This window comes from Tubulanus polymorphus, chromosome 9 (assembly GCF_964204645.1).
Source record: "Tubulanus polymorphus chromosome 9, tnTubPoly1.2, whole genome shotgun sequence".
In the NCBI taxonomy this organism is placed as follows: Eukaryota; Metazoa; Nemertea; class Palaeonemertea; order Tubulaniformes; family Tubulanidae; genus Tubulanus; species Tubulanus polymorphus.
Window position 1 is genome coordinate 11,204,449 of NC_134033.1, and position 19,030 is coordinate 11,223,478.

General features: G+C 36.8%; 2 protein-coding genes and 2 long non-coding RNA genes across 6 annotated transcripts; 2 read left to right on the top strand and 2 right to left on the bottom strand.

Moving 5' to 3' along the window:
* Positions 1–19: 19 nt before the first annotated feature.
* On the bottom strand, positions 20–1,299 carry LOC141911296 (solute carrier family 22 member 21-like). 2 transcript variants are annotated; one of them, XM_074802290.1, is made up of 6 exons: positions 1,153–1,299; positions 947–1,081; positions 783–868; positions 470–587; positions 322–394; positions 20–237 (listed from the first exon to the last, which is right to left on the bottom strand). In XM_074802290.1, the coding sequence occupies exons 1-6, from the start codon at positions 1,263–1,265 to the stop codon at positions 49–51; spliced, it is 714 nt and encodes a 237-aa protein (XP_074658391.1). In that variant the 5' UTR covers positions 1,266–1,299; the 3' UTR covers positions 20–48. The 2 variants fall into 2 exon arrangements, with proteins under 2 accessions (XP_074658391.1, XP_074658390.1); XM_074802289.1 differs by having other exon boundaries at positions 783–880.
* Positions 1,300–4,193: 2,894 nt separating this feature from the next.
* LOC141911442 (uncharacterized) lies at positions 4,194–4,600 on the top strand. The gene is made up of 3 exons (XR_012620050.1): positions 4,194–4,208; positions 4,325–4,459; positions 4,538–4,600. It is a non-coding gene; the product is annotated as an uncharacterized LOC141911442 (long non-coding RNA).
* A 6,036-nt stretch (positions 4,601–10,636) lies between these two features.
* On the top strand, positions 10,637–12,321 carry LOC141910851 (uncharacterized). The gene is made up of 4 exons (XR_012619931.1): positions 10,637–10,657; positions 11,152–11,241; positions 12,031–12,101; positions 12,184–12,321. It is a non-coding gene; the product is annotated as an uncharacterized LOC141910851 (long non-coding RNA).
* Positions 12,322–12,364: 43 nt separating this feature from the next.
* On the bottom strand, positions 12,365–18,520 carry LOC141910848 (organic cation transporter-like protein). Of its 2 annotated transcripts, none has more exons than XM_074801697.1 (13): positions 18,320–18,520; positions 17,769–17,921; positions 16,630–16,796; positions 16,172–16,380; positions 15,868–16,098; positions 15,089–15,285; positions 13,936–14,093; positions 13,597–13,753; positions 13,391–13,525; positions 13,227–13,312; positions 12,914–13,031; positions 12,766–12,838; positions 12,365–12,681 (listed from the first exon to the last, which is right to left on the bottom strand). In XM_074801697.1, exons 3-13 carry the CDS (start codon positions 16,751–16,753, stop codon positions 12,493–12,495), a joined length of 1,677 nt encoding a protein of 558 aa, XP_074657798.1. In that variant the 5' UTR covers positions 16,754–16,796; positions 17,769–17,921; positions 18,320–18,520; the 3' UTR covers positions 12,365–12,492. The 2 variants fall into 2 exon arrangements, with proteins under 2 accessions (XP_074657798.1, XP_074657797.1); XM_074801696.1 differs by having other exon boundaries at positions 13,227–13,324.
* Between the last annotated feature and the right edge of the window lie 510 nt (positions 18,521–19,030).

Consider the following 19,030-nt stretch of genomic DNA (forward strand, 5'->3'; position numbering starts at 1 on the left):
TCAAGTTTTATTTGGGAAGTTATCGACGCGTGTTTTGATGGATTGCCTTTAACTCATTAGTTGCAGTTCATTCGTATTGATAGTTTGACTGATCGCGTTGTTTTCAGGTCGATCGACATCGCTGATAGTTTGGGGCATCGGTACATCTCTAGTTTCCGGTAAGGGTAACACGAGTAATGCGGTAACCAGTCCAATACACCCGATAATCACGCCCGGCAACCAATATATAAATTGAGCCTGAAACAAATCAATCTTTACCTGGAATTTTGTATTTACAAGTTACTACAGGATTGAAAATGTAAAAGGTTTTCAAAGACCTACCAAATAAGCGGCGAATGGTGCTGTCATAGAGCCTATTCGGGCAAATGCTGAAGCAATACCCACGGCGCGGTTTCTGTGAAATATACATTTGATTAATAACTAGAACATTTTGGATTTTCTCTCTAAGTTTTTTAGTGTAAAATCTCACCTGAAGTTAGTGGGGTAAAGTTCACTGGTATGGATATAGATAGTACCATAAGCTGCCGTGCAGCAGAATTTCCCAATGGTATTAAACGTCATTATTAACGGAACCAGATTCGTCTCTCCTAGAAAACACAAGATGTAACGAGATAGAAATTTCAGCGTCGTAAAAACCGTTACAAATAGATGTTTTTCATATATTGATCACTACTATGCATTATGTTAAGGTTATTGTGTGTCGATGAGCACTACGTCATCAATATTTGCGTTTCAAAATAAAAAACTGGCAAATAAAGTTTCAAGTTTGTCTACACACGTACCGATCATTTCAGGACAGAACGTCGCAGCTATCAACACTAAACCGGTTATAGCATTTAGTCCTACTAGAGAAATCCGTCTTCCAATACTGAAATATACGCTGATCACAGTATTTATATAATTTAATCGCGAGTCTTTATGCTGCTATCTGCCGATTCAAACTTACTACTGGAGAGAAAAGTGCATAACAAGATAACTTGGCAGTTCAATAGCTGCGCCCAGGAAATAATTCGCAAATCGACCTCCAGCCATTACTGTCGTACTCAATGTCAACCCGTAATAAATGAGACTCGTACAACACCTAGTAACAAGAAACATCTTGAAATCCAAACTAAATCAGCCACCAGACTAACTAATACGTGTAATACTTACCAGATAATAGCTTCTAGTATCGTGTATAGACGCAGTTTAGGATGTTTGAATATTTCTAGAATTCCAATCGTTTCATTATCAGAATCTTCACTACCCTTAGTGCAGCCTAGCATATTTGTAAACACCAGTTTTACTCTGTCGACAACTGATCTTTCATCTGAAATCAACAGATTCGATCTTTGAATATAGAAAGAACTGTAACGGAAGAGTTCTATGGAATAAATGATTCATTTTCATGAGTATTATGATCTATCGTCTGAAATTAACAGATTCGATCTTCTTTGAATATAGAAGATTTAAGTATTTTCATTAGTAAATGGATATGGAGTTACTTCGTACATGTGCTTCATTTAGCGGTTTCTGTGGTTTTTCTTATAGCAAAAATGGCGCTCGGAGAAAGTGAACGTTTGTTAAATTTCGCTGCTTTTCTCAAAATTATGATCGCCTCTTCGGTTCTGGAATTAGCGACAAGCCAGGCCACAGATTCATCGTACAACCTAATTTACAAAAGTACATTATCAACATTTCAGAACGAATTAAGATCATCGGGATGTTAATCTTACGGAATTATTGTTTACCACTCCGGTGGATACGAAACCAGAATAAGGTTTATTCGTTCATTTGGCGTGTTGTAAATAGTAGAATGTTATTAAAGGCGCTCTCCAAAAACTGAAATACTCTTGAGGTCTTACTGTATATTGGGAGAGAGTTCAACGGAGGGAGTGGGGTAGAGAATTCAACAGTATGGGTGCAAATGTTTCAAATACACGTCGGCCTAATCATTTCAGATCAGTGACGAATTGTCCAATGAAGGCCCAGCGACCAGAGTCAGTGTTGGCCTGGCGTTGATATCACCATCGGGAATAGTTAGTTACCTAATCGTTAGTGGTAAGCTTTTTATAATCGGATGGGCTTATATATATGTGGTTTGTGAAAATATCCGATCGTGAAACTAAACCACAGACAAGTTACTGACTGCATCGGGAATAGAATACCATCAATATGATTTCGTGCAGGCCGTCTTATTCTAACCGTCAGGTGCAATCCATTAGTTCTTAAGGATATTTCAAATCCGAACGTACACACGATCAAGGCTGATGTAAAACGATGATTTTTATTATAATTTCATGACGGTTTAATGTTTAAGATAGATTGCAAGAAAAAAACCTTTAGCTTGTCTTAAAAGATGAAAACATTATAAAATATACACATGTATAGGGCCTACATACATACATTAAACAGTAAACCTCGTCTAACTGGGGCGAACACTGTGCTAAATCGATTTGAAGTCAGCGAAGTCCGAGTTTAAGATAGGAAAGTACTACCTAGATATCAGAAAAATGATCTCGTTTTTGTCCGAGTTAGTTTAGAGTCAGAGTTCACCGTGTCCGAAAAAGGCGATGTTTACTGTTTATTAAGTATTGTCGAGATATGAAGATCTGGAGACTTCTGGAGACTTTTGTTGTTTTATATAAACTATAGATAAAATATAAAGTGAATTGTAATATAATTATTTCGCCGATGTATCTAATTGATACGACCACAGTCTTCAATAACATCGGGGACACGACGATCTTGAAAAGAGACACGAAAGCCCCACCGATGCGTTTAATTCGACAGGCCGGAAATAACTATAACATGAAGTCTGATTGGTCCAGTATAAAGAGGCTGGTCGATAGCGGTATGTGCCCTGGAGATCGAATCGAAATAAACAGAGGAAGGTACAGCCATTGGGGCATCTACTGTGGCCATTGTAACATGGACAGTGATTTACATTTTCTCGTGCACTCGTGCACTAAGCGTGCCGTTAGACAAACCGAAATCTCGAGCTCTGAGTCAATTCAAAAAGGGAGTAATACGTATCGATGATATGAAAACGGAAAGATTTCAGTTGTAAATCAGACTCCCCTTACTCGGTACCCGGTAAAATCTTACGGACATTTATTTCGAAAAAAGTGTCCTGATTTTTCACTTGGTATATCCGGCCAATCGGGTGTAAACCCAAAACTGCCGAGTAAGGTTGAGTTTATAGTGTATAATTTAGAATTGCTATTTAGCGGTCCATTTTGTTTTCAGATTGCGGGAGTTTCTTTAGCTCGAATCAACAATGAAATTGACATCACACACGAGCCGTACCTTCCTGATAAAACCGTCGCGCGAGCTATTGACCAGATCGGGAAAAATGAGTACAACCTTATACTAAGAAATTGTGAATGCTTTACGAATTGGTGTCGATATGGAATTGAATTCAGCCATCAGGTATTCAAGAAGATTAAACATGAAAACATATAGACATTTTAAAAAATCCTATAAAATTAGACCGAATAGAGGATCAGAAAGTCATTTGACAAATATCACTTTATTTCCATCAAAGTTATGGGGGGTTTACACCTGGCCGGTGGCCGTAGGGATTGGATCGGGGATGTCAGCAACAAGACAATCCCAGATCGCGATCCTCTCACCCGATCGACGTGGTTTCGCAGTCCGGTTCACTTAATTCGTGTAATTAATTCGTAATTTCAATCCTTCTTTGAATATCCTATTATACTGTAGTTCAGTCACTTAATCGTACTAAAATTCGTGCCGGTCCTAAGTGATTCGAATTATGCGTACTTGACTGTATTTACTTTGACATTTTCAATTTTGTAGACATATCCAGTCTCGTCGCTAACTCCAGAACCGAAGAGGCGGTCAGAATTTCGAGAAAAGCAGCGAAATTTAACAAACGTTCACTTTCTCCGGGTGCCATTTTTTCTATAAGAAAAACCACAGAAACAACTAAACGAAGCACATGTACGAAGTAACTCGATATCCATTTTAATACTCATGAAAATGAATCATTATTCCATAGAACTCTTCCGTTACAGTTCTATGTATATTCAAAGAACGAATCTGTTGATTTCAGATGGAAGATCAGTTGTCGACAGAGTAAAACTGGTGTTTACAAATATGCTAGGCTGCACTAAGGAAGATTCTGATAATGAATCGAATGGAATTTTAGAAATATTCAAACATCCTAAACTGCGTCTATACACGTTACTAGAAGCTATTATCTGGTGCGTATTACCAAAAAATCATGAAGACTAGTCTTTATGAATTTTTTGGTATTACACATATCAATTAGTCTGGTGGCAGATTTAGTTGTCATTTTAGGATCTTTCTTTTTTTCTAGGTGTTGTACGAGTCTCATTTATTACGGGTTGACATTGAGTACGACAGTAATGGCTGGAGGTCGATTTGCGAATTATTTCCTGGGCGCAGCTATTGAACTGCCAAGTTATCTTGTTATGCACTTTTCTCTCCAGTAGTAAGTTTGAATCGGCAGATAGCAGCATAAAGACTCGCGATTGAATTATATCAATACTGTGATCGGTGTATATTTCAGTATTGGAAGACGGATTTCTCTAGTAGGACTAAATGCTATAACCGGTTTAGTGTTGATAGCTGCGACGTTCTGTCCTGAAATGATCGGTACGTGTGTAGACAAACTTGAAACTTTATTTGCCAGTTTTTTTTAATTTTGAAACGCTAATATTGATGACGTAGTGCACATCGACTCACACAGAAAACATCTATTTGCAACGGTTTTTACGACGCTAAAATTTCTAGCGTTACATTTTGTATTTCTAGGCGAGACGAATCTGGTTCCGTTAATAATGACGTTTAATACCATTGGGAAATTCTGCTGCACGGCAGCTTATGGTACTATCTATATCCATACCAGTGAACTTTACCCCACTTCAGGTGAGATTTTACACTAAAAAACTTAGAGAGAAAATCCAAAATGTTCTAGTTATTAATCAAATGTATATTTCACAGAAACCGCGCCGTGGGTATTGCTTCAGCATTTGCCCGAATAGGCTCTATGACAGCACCATTCGCCGCTTATTTGGTAGGTCTTTGAAAACCTTTTACATTTTCAATCCTGTAGTAACTTGTTTATACAAAATTCCAGGTAAAGATTCATTTGTTTCAGGCTCAATTTATATATTTGTTGCCGGGCGTGATTATCGGGTGTATTGGACTGGTTACCGCATTACTCGTGTTACCCTTACCGGAAACTAGAGATCTACCGATGCCCCAAACTATCAGCGATGTCGATCGACCTGAAAACAACGCGATCAGTCCAACTATCACGAATGAACTGCAACGATTGAGTTAAAGGCAATCCATCAAAACACGCGTCGATAACTTCTCAAATAAAACTTGAAAATTAATACAGCTTGTTGGAGCTAAAACAGAGAATAAACTAAACACTAGAAAATAGGTCGTACATTACATTGTTGCCGTTTTATTCGACTAGATTTTCAATTCCTTGAAGACTTAGTGAAATATCAGACACAATAATCTTAATTAGGACAACATTTTCCCATAAAAGAACGACAACAACTTTGGTTTTAACTCCAAAACCAATATGTACCTGCTCTCCCTCTGCAAGTGCACGGTATACCTTTCTTTTCAATCTGAATTTCTGTAAATGGATTAAACGCCACTTTGATTAAACTTGTAAATTAGAATAAAATTCACGGGTTATTAAAAACCAAATTCAATACATTCAGATGCCGCGATAGCTCCAACGACCATAAACAAGGCCAACGCGATGAACAGGGTTTTGGTAAACATTCTGAAATTGAATCAGAAATGTCCATAATTTCTCCGCTGAGTTACTACTACGAAAATGAAATAATTTGTATAATTTTTTATTCAATCCTTTAAGTTATTAGAATTTGATCCTGATTTTGAATTTGATTAATCGTGATCACAATTCATGTTAGTAATAGGGTATATGTCTTTCTATACCAGAGGTCGAGAGGTCGCGCTCATAAAAATGAAAATAGATTCTCATACGCTCGAATTAATCTTTATTTTTACTCACTCGCCCCTTCAACCTCTGATATGAAAAGACATATACCCTATTACTCTAATAATTTCATATATATGAACATTATATAAATGAATATCATATATATGAAAATCAATTTTAATATGTAAAATAAATGGTAGAATTAAAAGAATATAAAAAGTAACGAGTAATTAGCAATTTGATGAAAATAAAAATTTTGATTAAAAAAAATTACTAATAAATGAAAGAACAGATACTACATTTCAAAGATATTGATTTACATGAATTAGAAAAATATTTTACAATTAAACATTTTATTCCTATTAAAGATTTGATTAAAACTGCACGTTTTCGTTTTCAAGTGAATAATATTACTGAATTAAAGTTTAAAAATCATTATCTAATGATAGAGTTATCGAATGAAAAAGATAACATCTTATTCAATACAATAATTCCAAAATTCACAACATTTGATGAAATAGATAAACATTTGATAATTACAGATGAAATACAATCACTAAAATAATAATAATCACGCGAATTTCAATAGGGTTTTCTGTGAAGAAACAGAAAACCCTAATGATTTCTATAGGAATCGACAAATGACAAATACAGTTTATGATGGGAGAATTATATTGTAACATAAATGTTAAACATTTATGTACAAAGAGGGTATGAAACATTTGTTATGTATCAATACCGCAGGGAATCAGTTTTACAAAGTTGTGTCACAAAGTTAAAACTCATTGAAAATGAACTACTTAAAATTTACATCTAACTCTCAACTACTCAGTCACTGGATTCAAGACACGCAGTTCCACAATTAAGATTTGACTCTGAGATATCGCATTTTTGGAAAATGAAACGATCCTCCAGTAAGAGGGATTTCTCAGAAACGCGACCTCCTTTTAAACATTCCTGGATCCACCCCTGAACTGCGGCAATTTATCGATTGAACAGCGGTCAGAACATTTGAGTGCGGTAGGTCAAGGATGTTTTAAGCGGTAGGTCAAGTGTTTTAAGCCGGTCGTAGATCGAAGCGACGCGATCCGCGATTCTGGTTGTCACGTGGTAACTAAAATAGCACCAAACCATGGAAAGATAGAACGGTTCGAATCCTGGCTATTACAAGGCAAAAGTGCCGGGGCTTCTTACACGCTCGTTGATTTCTTCTGTGTTTTCTATCCCCACCAACCGATTCCATTCCATTGATAGGCTATTTAGTAATAGTCTTGAATGGGCGAAGCTATGAATGCAAAAGGAGGAGATTTAATCCTTAAAAAAATTATGTCAAAACGCATCTCATTACATTGTGAGTGTTGGTTCAAATCGCGTCAAATCCGAGTCGCAAGAGCGCCTACGTAGGTCGGATGCGACTGTCGCGTCGCGTCGCAGAATGTAGAACGTGTACACATTTTCTAATCATAGTGATGAAACTAACAACAACTCAAATCTTTATCGATCGCTGTTTTGGCGTCTGCCGGTACTGAGGTAAATTGCACAAATCTTTTATGAATTCATATTTTACTGTGCATAGTGCTAGGTAGGACTATAAACTACAGATCCAAAAAAGGTTCGTCTTGGCTTCTGTCAACGTCTGATGGAAAGGAATTGATTTATTGTATTGAGATTGGCTTGACATCGACGAATTGTAACTGGAAGTTGTCATTTCGGATACCATTACCATACTTTTTCACCCCATGTACTAAGCACACTGGGCCCAGTTTCACAAACAAGTTTAACTCAAATTTTAGGTGTAATTGCCATTGGTTACTTCATGTTTTCAATGAGGACAACAATTCAAACTTAACTGTTTTACGCTAAAACTTTTTCGTGAAACTGCTCCCTGGGCATCAATTTTAGTTTAGTTTAATGGTAACAGGTTGCTCGCGACGAAAACCGAGATTAGTTAAAAACGTAGTCGCATGAATCCGAGTCAGCGCGATTTTCAAGCGATTTATCAGTCGCTAAAAAAGCCTGTCTGCATCGAGACTTAACGCGACACGTGTTTCACCGTGTTTTATTTTTACCTGTACATGATACATCTGATTTTTACAGCGTCTGGCGCCTATAGTCATTGTCTGTCTCCTGTTTTTACGGAAGCCCCTAGGTGACATACGAGAAAGTTTTTTTCACAATTTCGACTTATTAAGTCGAATTTCAACATAATAAGTCGAATTTCGACTTAATAAGTCGAATTTCGACATAATAAGTCGAATTTCGTGTTAATTAAGTCGAATTTCGAGTTAATTAAGTCGAATTTCGAGTTTTATTTTCATGTCGAATTTCGACTTATTAAGTCGAAATTCGACTTGATTAACACGAAATTCGACTTATTAAGTCGAAATTCGACTTAATTAACACGAAATTCGACTTAATATGTCGAAATTCGACTTATTAAGTCGAAATTCGACTAGTCGAAATTATGAAAAAAATTATCTCATATGTCACCTAGGGGCTTCCGTATGTTTTTGACGCCGAAAAACCCGTTGCAATGATGTTTTCTTTTGATGCCTATTACTTCTTCTTCTATGACATAACCAACGCCGCTGTATAACAACTAGGCATATTCCTAGTTGTTAGAGCTGCGTCACGATGTGACGTACGTACAAGAAGGGACCTCCAATTATCGCGGTCTACAGTAAGTTCCTCCAGGATAGTTAGCGTTTCGCTTGGCGTCAACTTAAGATCAAGTTCTATGTCCCCAAGGGCTAGGTCTTAACGAATTATCGACAACCAGAATACCTAGTACCGTACATGAATGCATTATATCAGGGAGGTGTGAGTCGATGTGCACTACGTCGTCAATATTGGTGTTTTCAAAATAACAATTACAATTGTGAATTTTGGCATTTATTTTTTAACTAAATATATTCCAAAAATCATATTTCATTTTTTGACGCCTTATAAAACGTTACCATTATGAAACCTAAACAATGTTAACCATTCAGCGTCATTTTACAAACGACAACCGTAGATCGATGTGCAAAACGTCACAGGTTTATGTGTACACATACAAGCTCTTTGGCAAAATATTATTGATAAAGATATAGAATGGCTCCCTGTGATTATATAATGACCTCTATTTGAACGTCGAAATGTTATATTGCGTTGAATATTTTGAGAACACGTATTGTTATAGTAAAGGAAGTATGGTTATATCAGGAGCGGCAGGCATAAATAGAAATGATAAGTAAATCGGATTATTCGGTTAAATGGCGGATGTAAACACGATTTGGAAGTCTGATATAAAAGTCAGACCCTGACATGGGGATGCTAGTGGAATGGCGAAGCTATCTATGATCTGTGTAGGGCCGGTGTGAATTTCATCGGCGGCTGCTACAAGCGGTCTATATAAAAACGTGTAAACATATAATTTCAATATTCAAATGTTCTAGAAAATATGTTCGATATTAGGGGTATGCAGGTTTCATGAGATTAGCAATTTATAATAGCATAGCTGTCATATACGGCTCCGCGTCCGCTGATGGCATGTGTATAAGGATATCAATTCAATTCAATACTTTATTGATCCTTATTACATTGAAATTCCGGGATAATATTCCCAAATTCAATAAAGTTACAAATTTCAAAATAAGAAAATACAAAATACAAGTCACACGGGTAATTCATACAGAATAACATGAATAAGTTATTTAAATGACAATGTCTACTTCCACCCAGACTCGAGTCTAGGATATCGAGTGACAGCCAAACCGGGCCCCGGGACCAGGCCGGCTGGCTACACGATATGCTCAAAGTCATGATGAAGCAGACACCAGAAGAGCTCTTTCTTCAACCATGGAGGCAATGACGTTGCAGACCAGCTTAGAGGCAAAAGTGAATCGAAGTCGGTCACAAGTTGACAATTTTTTTAAATTAGACCAGTCGAAGACTGTATCATCTACCCAATCGCCAAATCTCATAATTCCCCAAATTTCTTAAAACTTCGATTTCAATTTTGCAATTCCACATTAGCTTATCCCTGAAATTCTACATTTTTTCGCAGGCGTCAAATAATTTATTAAAGTTAATTTTCTTGTTGATAAATTTTGATGATTAATTTTGTGAGGATGTGTGTGCTACGTCATCAATATATCGGGGTTAGACTGGTTACCGTTTTATTCAATTCAATTATTGACATATTCAAATCTAAAATGACTTAAATGATCCTTGATATGTATCTGATTACCACCACCTTTTTGTCGACAGTATTAAGCAATATGTGTGTAGGCATCAAAACAAGTTAGTTTTCTTCGTCTTGTCGCCATATCAGATTTTGTTCAGGATATTCAGCGTTTCTGTTGTTTATGCGTCCACCAAAACCAGTGGGAAAGGGTTCGAACCTTAAAGATTTCCGCGTCTCCTCTGTATTCAGCATCCTGAAATTGACTTGAAATCCAATGTGTCCAAAACGTTGTTGCCAATGTTTGTCCTTATTGTTTTTTACCTCAACGAGACGACCGTAAAAATCATTTATTCGTGATAGTCAGATAAACACTAGAGTCATAAAATGAAAATATGTTCATATTTCAAATGAGGCACGAAAAAATTACTTGATAAATATTCAATTTTGAAAGCCGCTTACGAAATACTGCAGTAGAATGCATAAAACCGGTCGATTTATTTTGGTAGGGAATTGTTCTGAAGCTAAAAAAACAGGTAAGACCATAAGCTACCGGTAACAAGGTAAAAAAACTCATCGTCGATCAAGCAGTGTCATGATACGAGGTAAAGAATGGGGTAAAAAGTAGAAACTACCAATTTTAAGATTTTTCCGAGATGTATAAAATGCTGACCACTGCGCGTACAATCGACTAGAGAACGATGAAATGTGGGAGGCTTCGACCATGCGGAGAAGAATTGGTCCGGGCGGGTCAAACTGGTTCGGACCTGGTCCTGGTCCGAGTTTGATTGCCGATACGAGACACACTGTCACACGTAAATCACTGCGATCGGTTTGGCCGAAAATGTGTCCCGTCCCCGTGCCAAACAGGCACGCCGGAACTTATTTAGCACCAGTGGCAACGAACAACATGAGTAATAGGGTATATGTCTTTTCATACCAGAGGATGAATCATGTGATTTATTGCTTCGAGTATAATTTTTTCCACAATTACATAACTCTTTTTCATTAGGTTCATATTTCTTTTTAGGTGTAACAATTTTATTGTCTAAGTTACATTGAATTCCCACATCTTTAAATGATTTTTCATTTACATAACATTCTCTGAAAGGGCAATAACGTAAGTGTATAAATAATGATTTATCTGAATTTTCATTATTTAAAAGTGATTGTTTTTCATCAGTAATTATAAAATGTTTATCTATTTCATCAAATGTTGTGAATTTTGGAATTATTGTATTGAATAAGATGTTATCTTTTTCATTCGATAACTCTATCATTAGATAATGATTATTAAACTTTAATTCAGTAATATTATTTATTTGAAAACGAAAACGTGCAGTTTTAATCAAATCTTTAATAGGAATAAAATGTTTAATCGTAAAATATTTTTCTAATTCATGTAAATCAATATCTTTGAAATGTAGTATCTGTTCATTCATTTATTAGTAATTTTTTTTATCAAAATTTATATTTTCATCAAATCGTTAATTACTAGTTACTTTTTATATCCTTTTAATTCTACCATTTATTTTACATATGTTTTTATTAAAATTGATTTTCATATATATGATATTCATTTATATAATGTTCATATATATGAAATTATTAGAGAAATAGGGTATATGTCTTTTCATATCATAGGTTGAAGGGGCGAGTGAGTAAAAATAGAGATAAATTCGAGCGTGTGAGAATCTATTTTCATTTTTATGAGCGCGACCTCCCGACCTCTGGTATAGAAAGACATATACCCTATTACTAACATGAATTGTGATCACGATTAATCAAATTCAAAATCAGGATCAAATTCTAATAACTTAAATGATTGAATAAAAAATTATACAAACTATTTCATTGTCGTAGTAGTAACTCAGCGGAGAAATTATGGACATTTCTGATTCAATTTCAGAATGTTTACCAAAACCCTGTTCATCGCGTTGGCCTTGTTTATGGTCGTTGGAGCTATCGCGGCATCTGAAGGTATCGAATTTGGTTTTTAACAACCCGCGAATTTTATTCTAATTTACAAGTTTAATCAAAGTGGCGTTTAATCTATTTACAGAAATTCAGATTGAAAAGAGAGGTATACCGTGCACTTGCAATGGGAGAGCAGGTACATATTGGTTCTGGAGTTTTGACCAAAGTTGTTGTCGTTCTGTTATGGGAAAATGTTGTCCTAATTAAGATTATTGTGTCTGATATTTCACTAAGTCTTGAAGGAATTGAAAATCTAGTCGAATAAAATGGCAACAATATAATGTACGACCCTTTTTCTAATGTTTAGTTTATTCTCTGTTTTAGCTCCAACAGGCTGTATTAATTTTCAAATTTTATTTGGGAAGTTATCGACGCGTGTTTTGATGGATTGCCTTTAACTCATTAGTTGCAGTTCATTCGTATTGATAGTTTGACTGATCGCGTTGTTTTCAGGTCGATCGACATCGCTGATAGTTTGGGGCATCGGTACATCTCTAGTTTCCGGTAAGGGTAACACGAGTAATGCGGTAACCAGTCCAATACACCCGATAATCACGCCCGGCAACCAATACATAAATTGAGCCTGAAACAAATGAATCTTTACCTGGAATTTTGTATAAACAAGTTACTGCAGGATTGAAAATGTAAAAGGTTTTCAAAGACCTACCAAATAAGCGGCGAATGGTGCTGTCATAGAGCCTATTCGGGCAAATGCTGAAGCAATACCCACGGCGCGGTTTCTGTGAAATATACATTTGATTAATAACTAGAACATTTTGGATTTTCTCTCTAAGTTTTTTAGTGTAAAATCTCACCTGAAGTTAGTGGGGTAAAGTTCACTGGTATGGATATAGATAGTACCATAAGCTGCCGTGCAGCAGAATTTCCCAATGGTATTAAACGTCATTATTAACGGAACCAGATTCGTCTCTCCTAGAAAACACAAGATGTAACGAGATAGAAATTTCAGCGTCGTAAAAACCGTTACAAATAGATGTTTTTCATATATTGATCACTACTATGCATTATGTTAAGGGTATTGTGTGTCGATGAGCACTACGTCATCAATATTTGCGTTTCAAAATAAAAAACTGGCAAATAAAGTTTCAAGTTTGTCTACACACGTACCGATCATTTCAGGACAGAACGTCGCAGCTATCAACACTAAACCGGTTATAGCATTTAGTCCTACTAGAGAAATCCGTCTTCCAATACTGAAATATACGCTGTACACAGTATTTATATAATTCAATCGCGAGTCTTTATGCTGCTATCTGTCGATTCAAACTTACTACTGGAGAGAAAAGTGCATAACAAGATAACTTGGCAGTTCAATAGCTGCGCCCAGGAAATAATTCGCAAATCGACCTCCAGCCATTACTGTCGTACTCAATGTCAACCCGTAATAAATGAGACTCGTACAACACCTAGTAACAAGAAACATCTTGAAATCCAAACTAAATCAGCCACCAGACTAACTAATACGTGTAATACTTACCAGATAATAGCTTCTAGTATCGTGTATAGACGCAGTTTAGGATGTTTGAATATTTCTAGAATTCCAATCGTTTCATTATCAGAATCTTCACTACCCTTAGTGCAGCCTAGCATATTTGTAAACACCAGTTTTACTCTGTCGACAACTGATCTTTCATCTGAAATCAACAGATTCGATCTTTGAATATAGAAAGAACTGTAACGGAAGAGTTCTATGAAATAAATGATTCATTTTCATGAGTATTATGATCTATCGTCTGAAATTAACAGATTCGATCTTCTTTGAATATAGAAGATTTAAGTATTTTCATTAGTAAATGGATATGGTGTTACTTCGTACATGTGCTTCGTTTAGCGGTTTCTGTGGTTTTTCTTATAGCAAAAATGGCGCTCGGAGAAAGTGAACGTTTGTTAAATTTCGCTGCTTTTCTCAAAATTCTGATCGCCTCTTCGGTTCTGGAATTAGCGACAAGCCAGGCCACAGATTCATCGTACAACCTAATTTACAAAAATACATTATCAACATTTCAGAACGAATTAAGATCATCGGGATGTTAATCTTACGGAATTATTGTTTACCACTCCGGTGGATACGAAACCAGAATAAGGTTTATTCGTTCATTTGGCGTGTTGTAAATAGTAGAATGTTATTAAAGGCGCTCTCCAAAAACTGAAATACTCTTGAGGTCTTACTGTATATTGGGAGAGAGTTCAACGGAGGGAGTGGGGTAGAGAATTCAACAGTATGGGTGCAAATGTTTCAAATAAACGTCGGCCTAATCACTTCAGATCAGTGGCGAATAGTCCAATGAAGGCCCAGCGACCAGAGTCAGTGTTGGCCTGGCGTCGATATAACCATCGGGAATAGTTTTTTATAATCGGATGGGCTTATATATATGTGGTTTGTGAAAATATCCGATCGTGAAACTAAACCACAGACAGGTTACTGACTACCTCTGGTATAGAATACCATCAATGTGATTTCGTGCAGGCCATCTTATTCTAACCGTCAGGTGCTGCCGTTATATTCACCGCTTGCGGATTTTAAATGAACTAACACGAATCGACCTGCTGGCATGTTACAGTGCACAGAAGTGGTTATTATCTCATGCATGGGGTAAATCATTTGTCAAATGATTATCATGAAAGGACCGTTAACGACGAGTAAAGCGGCAGCACCTGACGGTATAATGAGACTTCGAATCGGAGCGTTCCGCGGGCACTGGTCTGTACTCGTCAACTGTGTAGCTGCTGGGACTAAAGACGCCGCCACGCTGCAGGTTATTCTGGTCTCCAGTAACTTACAAAATCTACAGACAGTTGACGATATCTTCAGTGACGTCATTCGACATCTGACTACTAAGTGTATTCCCTATACACTTGCAAGTTGACCATATTTACCGACACTCCGTTTCGAGGACCCCGTTGCGTACGCAATTAATTGATGGCTCCGTTTTCGAATTGTTATTTTGTTATTTGAAATACATATTTACCAGATGCCTAAAATCGCGAAACAAGGGATGACACCCGCTATGATTTGTATATATTTCCAGTGAGTGAATAAGTAACCACAAATTCCCATAACGAGCATTCCAACTGTAGTTGTCAACATGTGAATCAGGTTTGCGAATGAACGTTGATCGGTCGGGAACCATTCACAAACCAAAACATACGAGACTATGAAGGTACCCTAAAAGAAACAACCAAAGCATACAAAATGGTGGCCGATTCAGGCCACATTTAGAAAGAAATATGACACTCTGCTCAATTATGTTCACCATTTTCCTACAATAACAATAATTACACAATTACATTTCTTAAGTGATATTCCAATGCCCAAGAAAGATATAATTTCGAGTGGGTGGTAAAAATGAAATGTCTGGCAGATAGGAATTGCTAAATGGAAAAGAAAGAAATATTGAAATAGATTTTAGGGGTTCTGTTGACATCAAACAAGTTAAACTAGGCGCGTAGTTAGCTCCTGTATCAGGGGTTGAATGATCCAAGAGCACAAGGAAATGAAACCCAATTTATAATGAAAAATAGCAGGTTTCCATGCAGCGCAAACGCCAGTCCAAAAAGGGTCGAGACAATTTTGAAATTTCAATGCATTTTCATACAATTTCTACACACTTGAGGGACATTAAAGAGAAAATAAACTGAATGTTGCGCTTCGAACTGATAGTCTATTGTGAGGAGGAAAAGTGCCCTGAAAATATTGCCATTGTATTTCAAAAGAGCCCGTGCTCCTCGTTCATCGTTAGTTAATTACCGTATTGAAAAATCCACTAAAGAATTTCATTGTGATGAAAAATGTTTCGTTGACAAAAATGGCGGGTAGAAGCATCGAAACGGCGAGCAATAAGGAACAGACTATATACGGTATCTTCCTGCCAAAATAATCCGACCAAGGTGGCACCAGTATACCACCGGCCAAGACACCCCCGAAATATATCGACATCACTAGAGCATTCATGTAACTCGATTCACAAACCCACGAAAACTGAAAAATAGATAAGAACCATTTTATCATACTTCTTCTGGGGGATGTTAAAGATTTCTGATGAATGACTGACCTGTTCGGTAAGAGTATAATAACCATTTGACTGGTAATAGTAGCCGTTTTGACAGACGATTGTGGCATTATCTGTGCTAGATTTAAATTGTCGACACTGATCAAAATGAATTTCTCCATCCTCACTAGTTGAATACGGTATCGACTGGTTCAGTGTTTGATTCACGGTGGTGTAGTTTGCCAGGAAACAGTGATGTTCTGGAATCCATCCTGAATGTATATTGTATGCACCCAGTTAAAGAACAATCCATTTACTTATTCTAGTACTGATTACGTATTTTATCAGCTTAGTGTTCGTTCTGAGAAATCGATAATCGCTCCTTTTGTTTAAGTGTATTTAAATAGATACACATATTATATGTCATTGTGTCATAGACATTCCAATATCTATGTGGAAATGCTTTTCAAGTACCTATTGTATTATGCCATTTTTTATTACTTTGAAACGATTTTGTTTACCTTGAAATACAGGACCGAGCATACACATAGTCATCGCTAAAGTCGTAATTTCGATTATGAACAACTGCAGCATCTGATATCTGCCATATCTCCCTAAATCCTTCAAAGCTGCCTCAACCTCCATCTTAGGCTACTTCAAACTCGTAACTTATAGAATCGATGTCAAGCTGTAATTGACGCAAAATGCATCCTTAAAATACGATTGTTTTAACGCGGAATGCGTTTATTCTAGTTTCTACGCGGCAAATCGGCTATTGAAAAATGCACGATGTCCCTAATCACCCACTTCATATCTTATTAAGTGAAAAATTTCAGAATTCTAGTTTTCTTCTCGAATCTAAAATTTGACCTACTGCATTATATTGTTTTATTTTCTAAACTTCCTGACATCTGCACGTTCATGATTATGAACTCGCTCTACGAATCTATATCGTTAGCCGAACTGACATTTTTAACCTTATCTCTTTTTTATTTCGAAATCGTGAATCGAAGCACAGATATAGTTGGATAGTCGGTTGAATTTTTACAGGATCGAAGTTCGAGTCATTCCGACGAACAGAGAGAACAGTCTGAATGTGTATGACAGATATAAAAAATTTCAGCTTTTCGTCAGTTTCTGCACTGCGGTTCACATCGTCACTCTTTCTTTCGTTGGGTTTGCTCTTACAGTAGCCAGGCCTATTCCTGTACATTCGTCAACGATCAGTATCTGCCTGTGCGTCCCCTACTTCCCTAAATCCCAATCAATCTGTTACTTAACGTTCTTTCTTTAAAACACCATTTATATAGATAAAGTTAATCCTCTTACAGGTCACAGGTCATATCAGGATGTTTGTCCGTTTATAAAACGTTGTTGAACTATATCGCCTTGTATATATAGTAATAAAGATGCGATGATTGTATCAGGAGAAGGTCCCTTTAGACGGCTTTCATTTTAGTACACTTGGATCGCAGAGCATTTCATTCCCAGAATTTTACTGAGCTCAATGGCACCAAACGTCCCTTGCTTTGAAATGAAGTGCGAAAGGTACGAAATTCAAAATACATCTTCTCCACGCGGCAAAACATATCGAATGAGATTGACGTAATCATGGATAGTAAATTACGATTAGAAATAAGTTATGATTTTATACAATTACCTGGTGAAAGGTGACCGAAATTTAAAATCACTGGATAGATTCAACAACTATCAATTTGCAGTCCAAAGCCGGAATATTCTTCTCGCAAAGAAGATTTCACTCTTCGCTGAAGCTCTTCACTGAAGATTTGGTGGAGATTTTCAAACGCTGATACTGAAAAATAAGATACCGTAAGTTCTGGTTTACAATGAAAGAATACAAGCGAAAAGGACTCGAACCTCCCCAGTCGTCCCCTTGGAAGGAAGGACATATAAGGGAAAAAGTCAAAAGTCAAAGCGATAAAAACTGAAGATTTTTACTCTTGAAGATTATGATTCTAAAGAAATGAGTGGAGACTTATGCTTGCGGGCTGATTCTATTGGCTGAATCTTCTCGTGGAAACGCCGGAAAACCTATTGCGAAATGGAATTTGTTGCTCTCCACGTAGAGGATGTCAATACATTGACCATCGAAACTCTATACATCTATCTATTAATCTCGCTTATTCATTAGTAAAAAAAGAAAACCCGATGAAGAATAGAATTGTACTGGAATGAATAGACATACCTTACCTTGGAATAACAAACCCCAACGAAGTAAAGAATGACGCAAAACTCACTATACTTCAATAATGAGAAGACTGCCATATAGTGCTTAATCCTACAGATTTGATTAATCTCTGGTCATCGGAATGGACCTGCGCCTACCTGAGCACTGGAGATCCCTAATTCGCGAACACTTCTTTGGAAAACGCAAAATCTAATATGCATGATTTCGTATTCAAAAGCGGTGGTAATTGATATGTCGTATTACAATATTCAAATGTAGATTACTATATCAGATGGCAATTCATCATCCGGAATTTACATGAAAGAACAAAATACGGGTCTGGGTGTGTGTATAGAAATAAGGAGGGTCCCTCCTGTTTTTACGATTGATTTGCTGCGACTCCCCGTTCCAAAGTTGTCGGCTAAGATTGACCCTAAAGTGTTAAACTTAGTTCATTGTTAGTTTCAACTCAGGACCCGGTTGCACAGTCGTGGCTTGAGCCCAAAAGTGGTCCTAAATCTTAAGACTGGTCTTAAGTTGTTAGTTTGGCCATAGAACTAAGTTGGTCCTAGACTGGTCTTAAGTCTAAGCTATGACTATGGAACCGGCCCCTGTAGTCTAATTCTAAGAGATGGATTTCAAAACGGGATTTACTTCCCGCTTAAGATTTCATTTACAATGTTACAGGTGGCGAACGAATGAAATTGATGATTGGTCTAAAATAGGTCTGATGT

Bases quoted from the DNA above. Each gene is read 5' to 3' on its own strand.
- LOC141910848 (XM_074801696.1), bottom strand. From the start codon at position 16,753: ATGGAGGTTGAGGCAGCTTTGAAGGATTTAGGGAGATATGGCAGATAT. The intron at 16,381-16,629 runs GTAAACAAAATC...ATATACATTCAG, and splicing joins GCTCGGTCCTGTATTTCAAG to GATGGATTCCAGAACATCAC. The intron at 13,032-13,226 runs GTACGTGTGTAG...TGTGTTTTCTAG, and splicing joins GTTCTGTCCTGAAATGATCG to GAGAGACGAATCTGGTTCCG.
- LOC141911296 (XM_074802289.1), bottom strand. From the start codon at position 1,265: ATGCTAGGCTGCACTAAGGGTAGTGAAGATTCTGATAATGAAACGATT. The intron at 1,082-1,152 runs GTAAGTATTACA...TCTTGTTACTAG, and splicing joins ATACTAGAAGCTATTATCTG to GTGTTGTACGAGTCTCATTT. The intron at 238-321 runs GTAGGTCTTTGA...GATTTGTTTCAG, and splicing joins CACCATTCGCCGCTTATTTG to GCTCAATTTATATATTGGTT.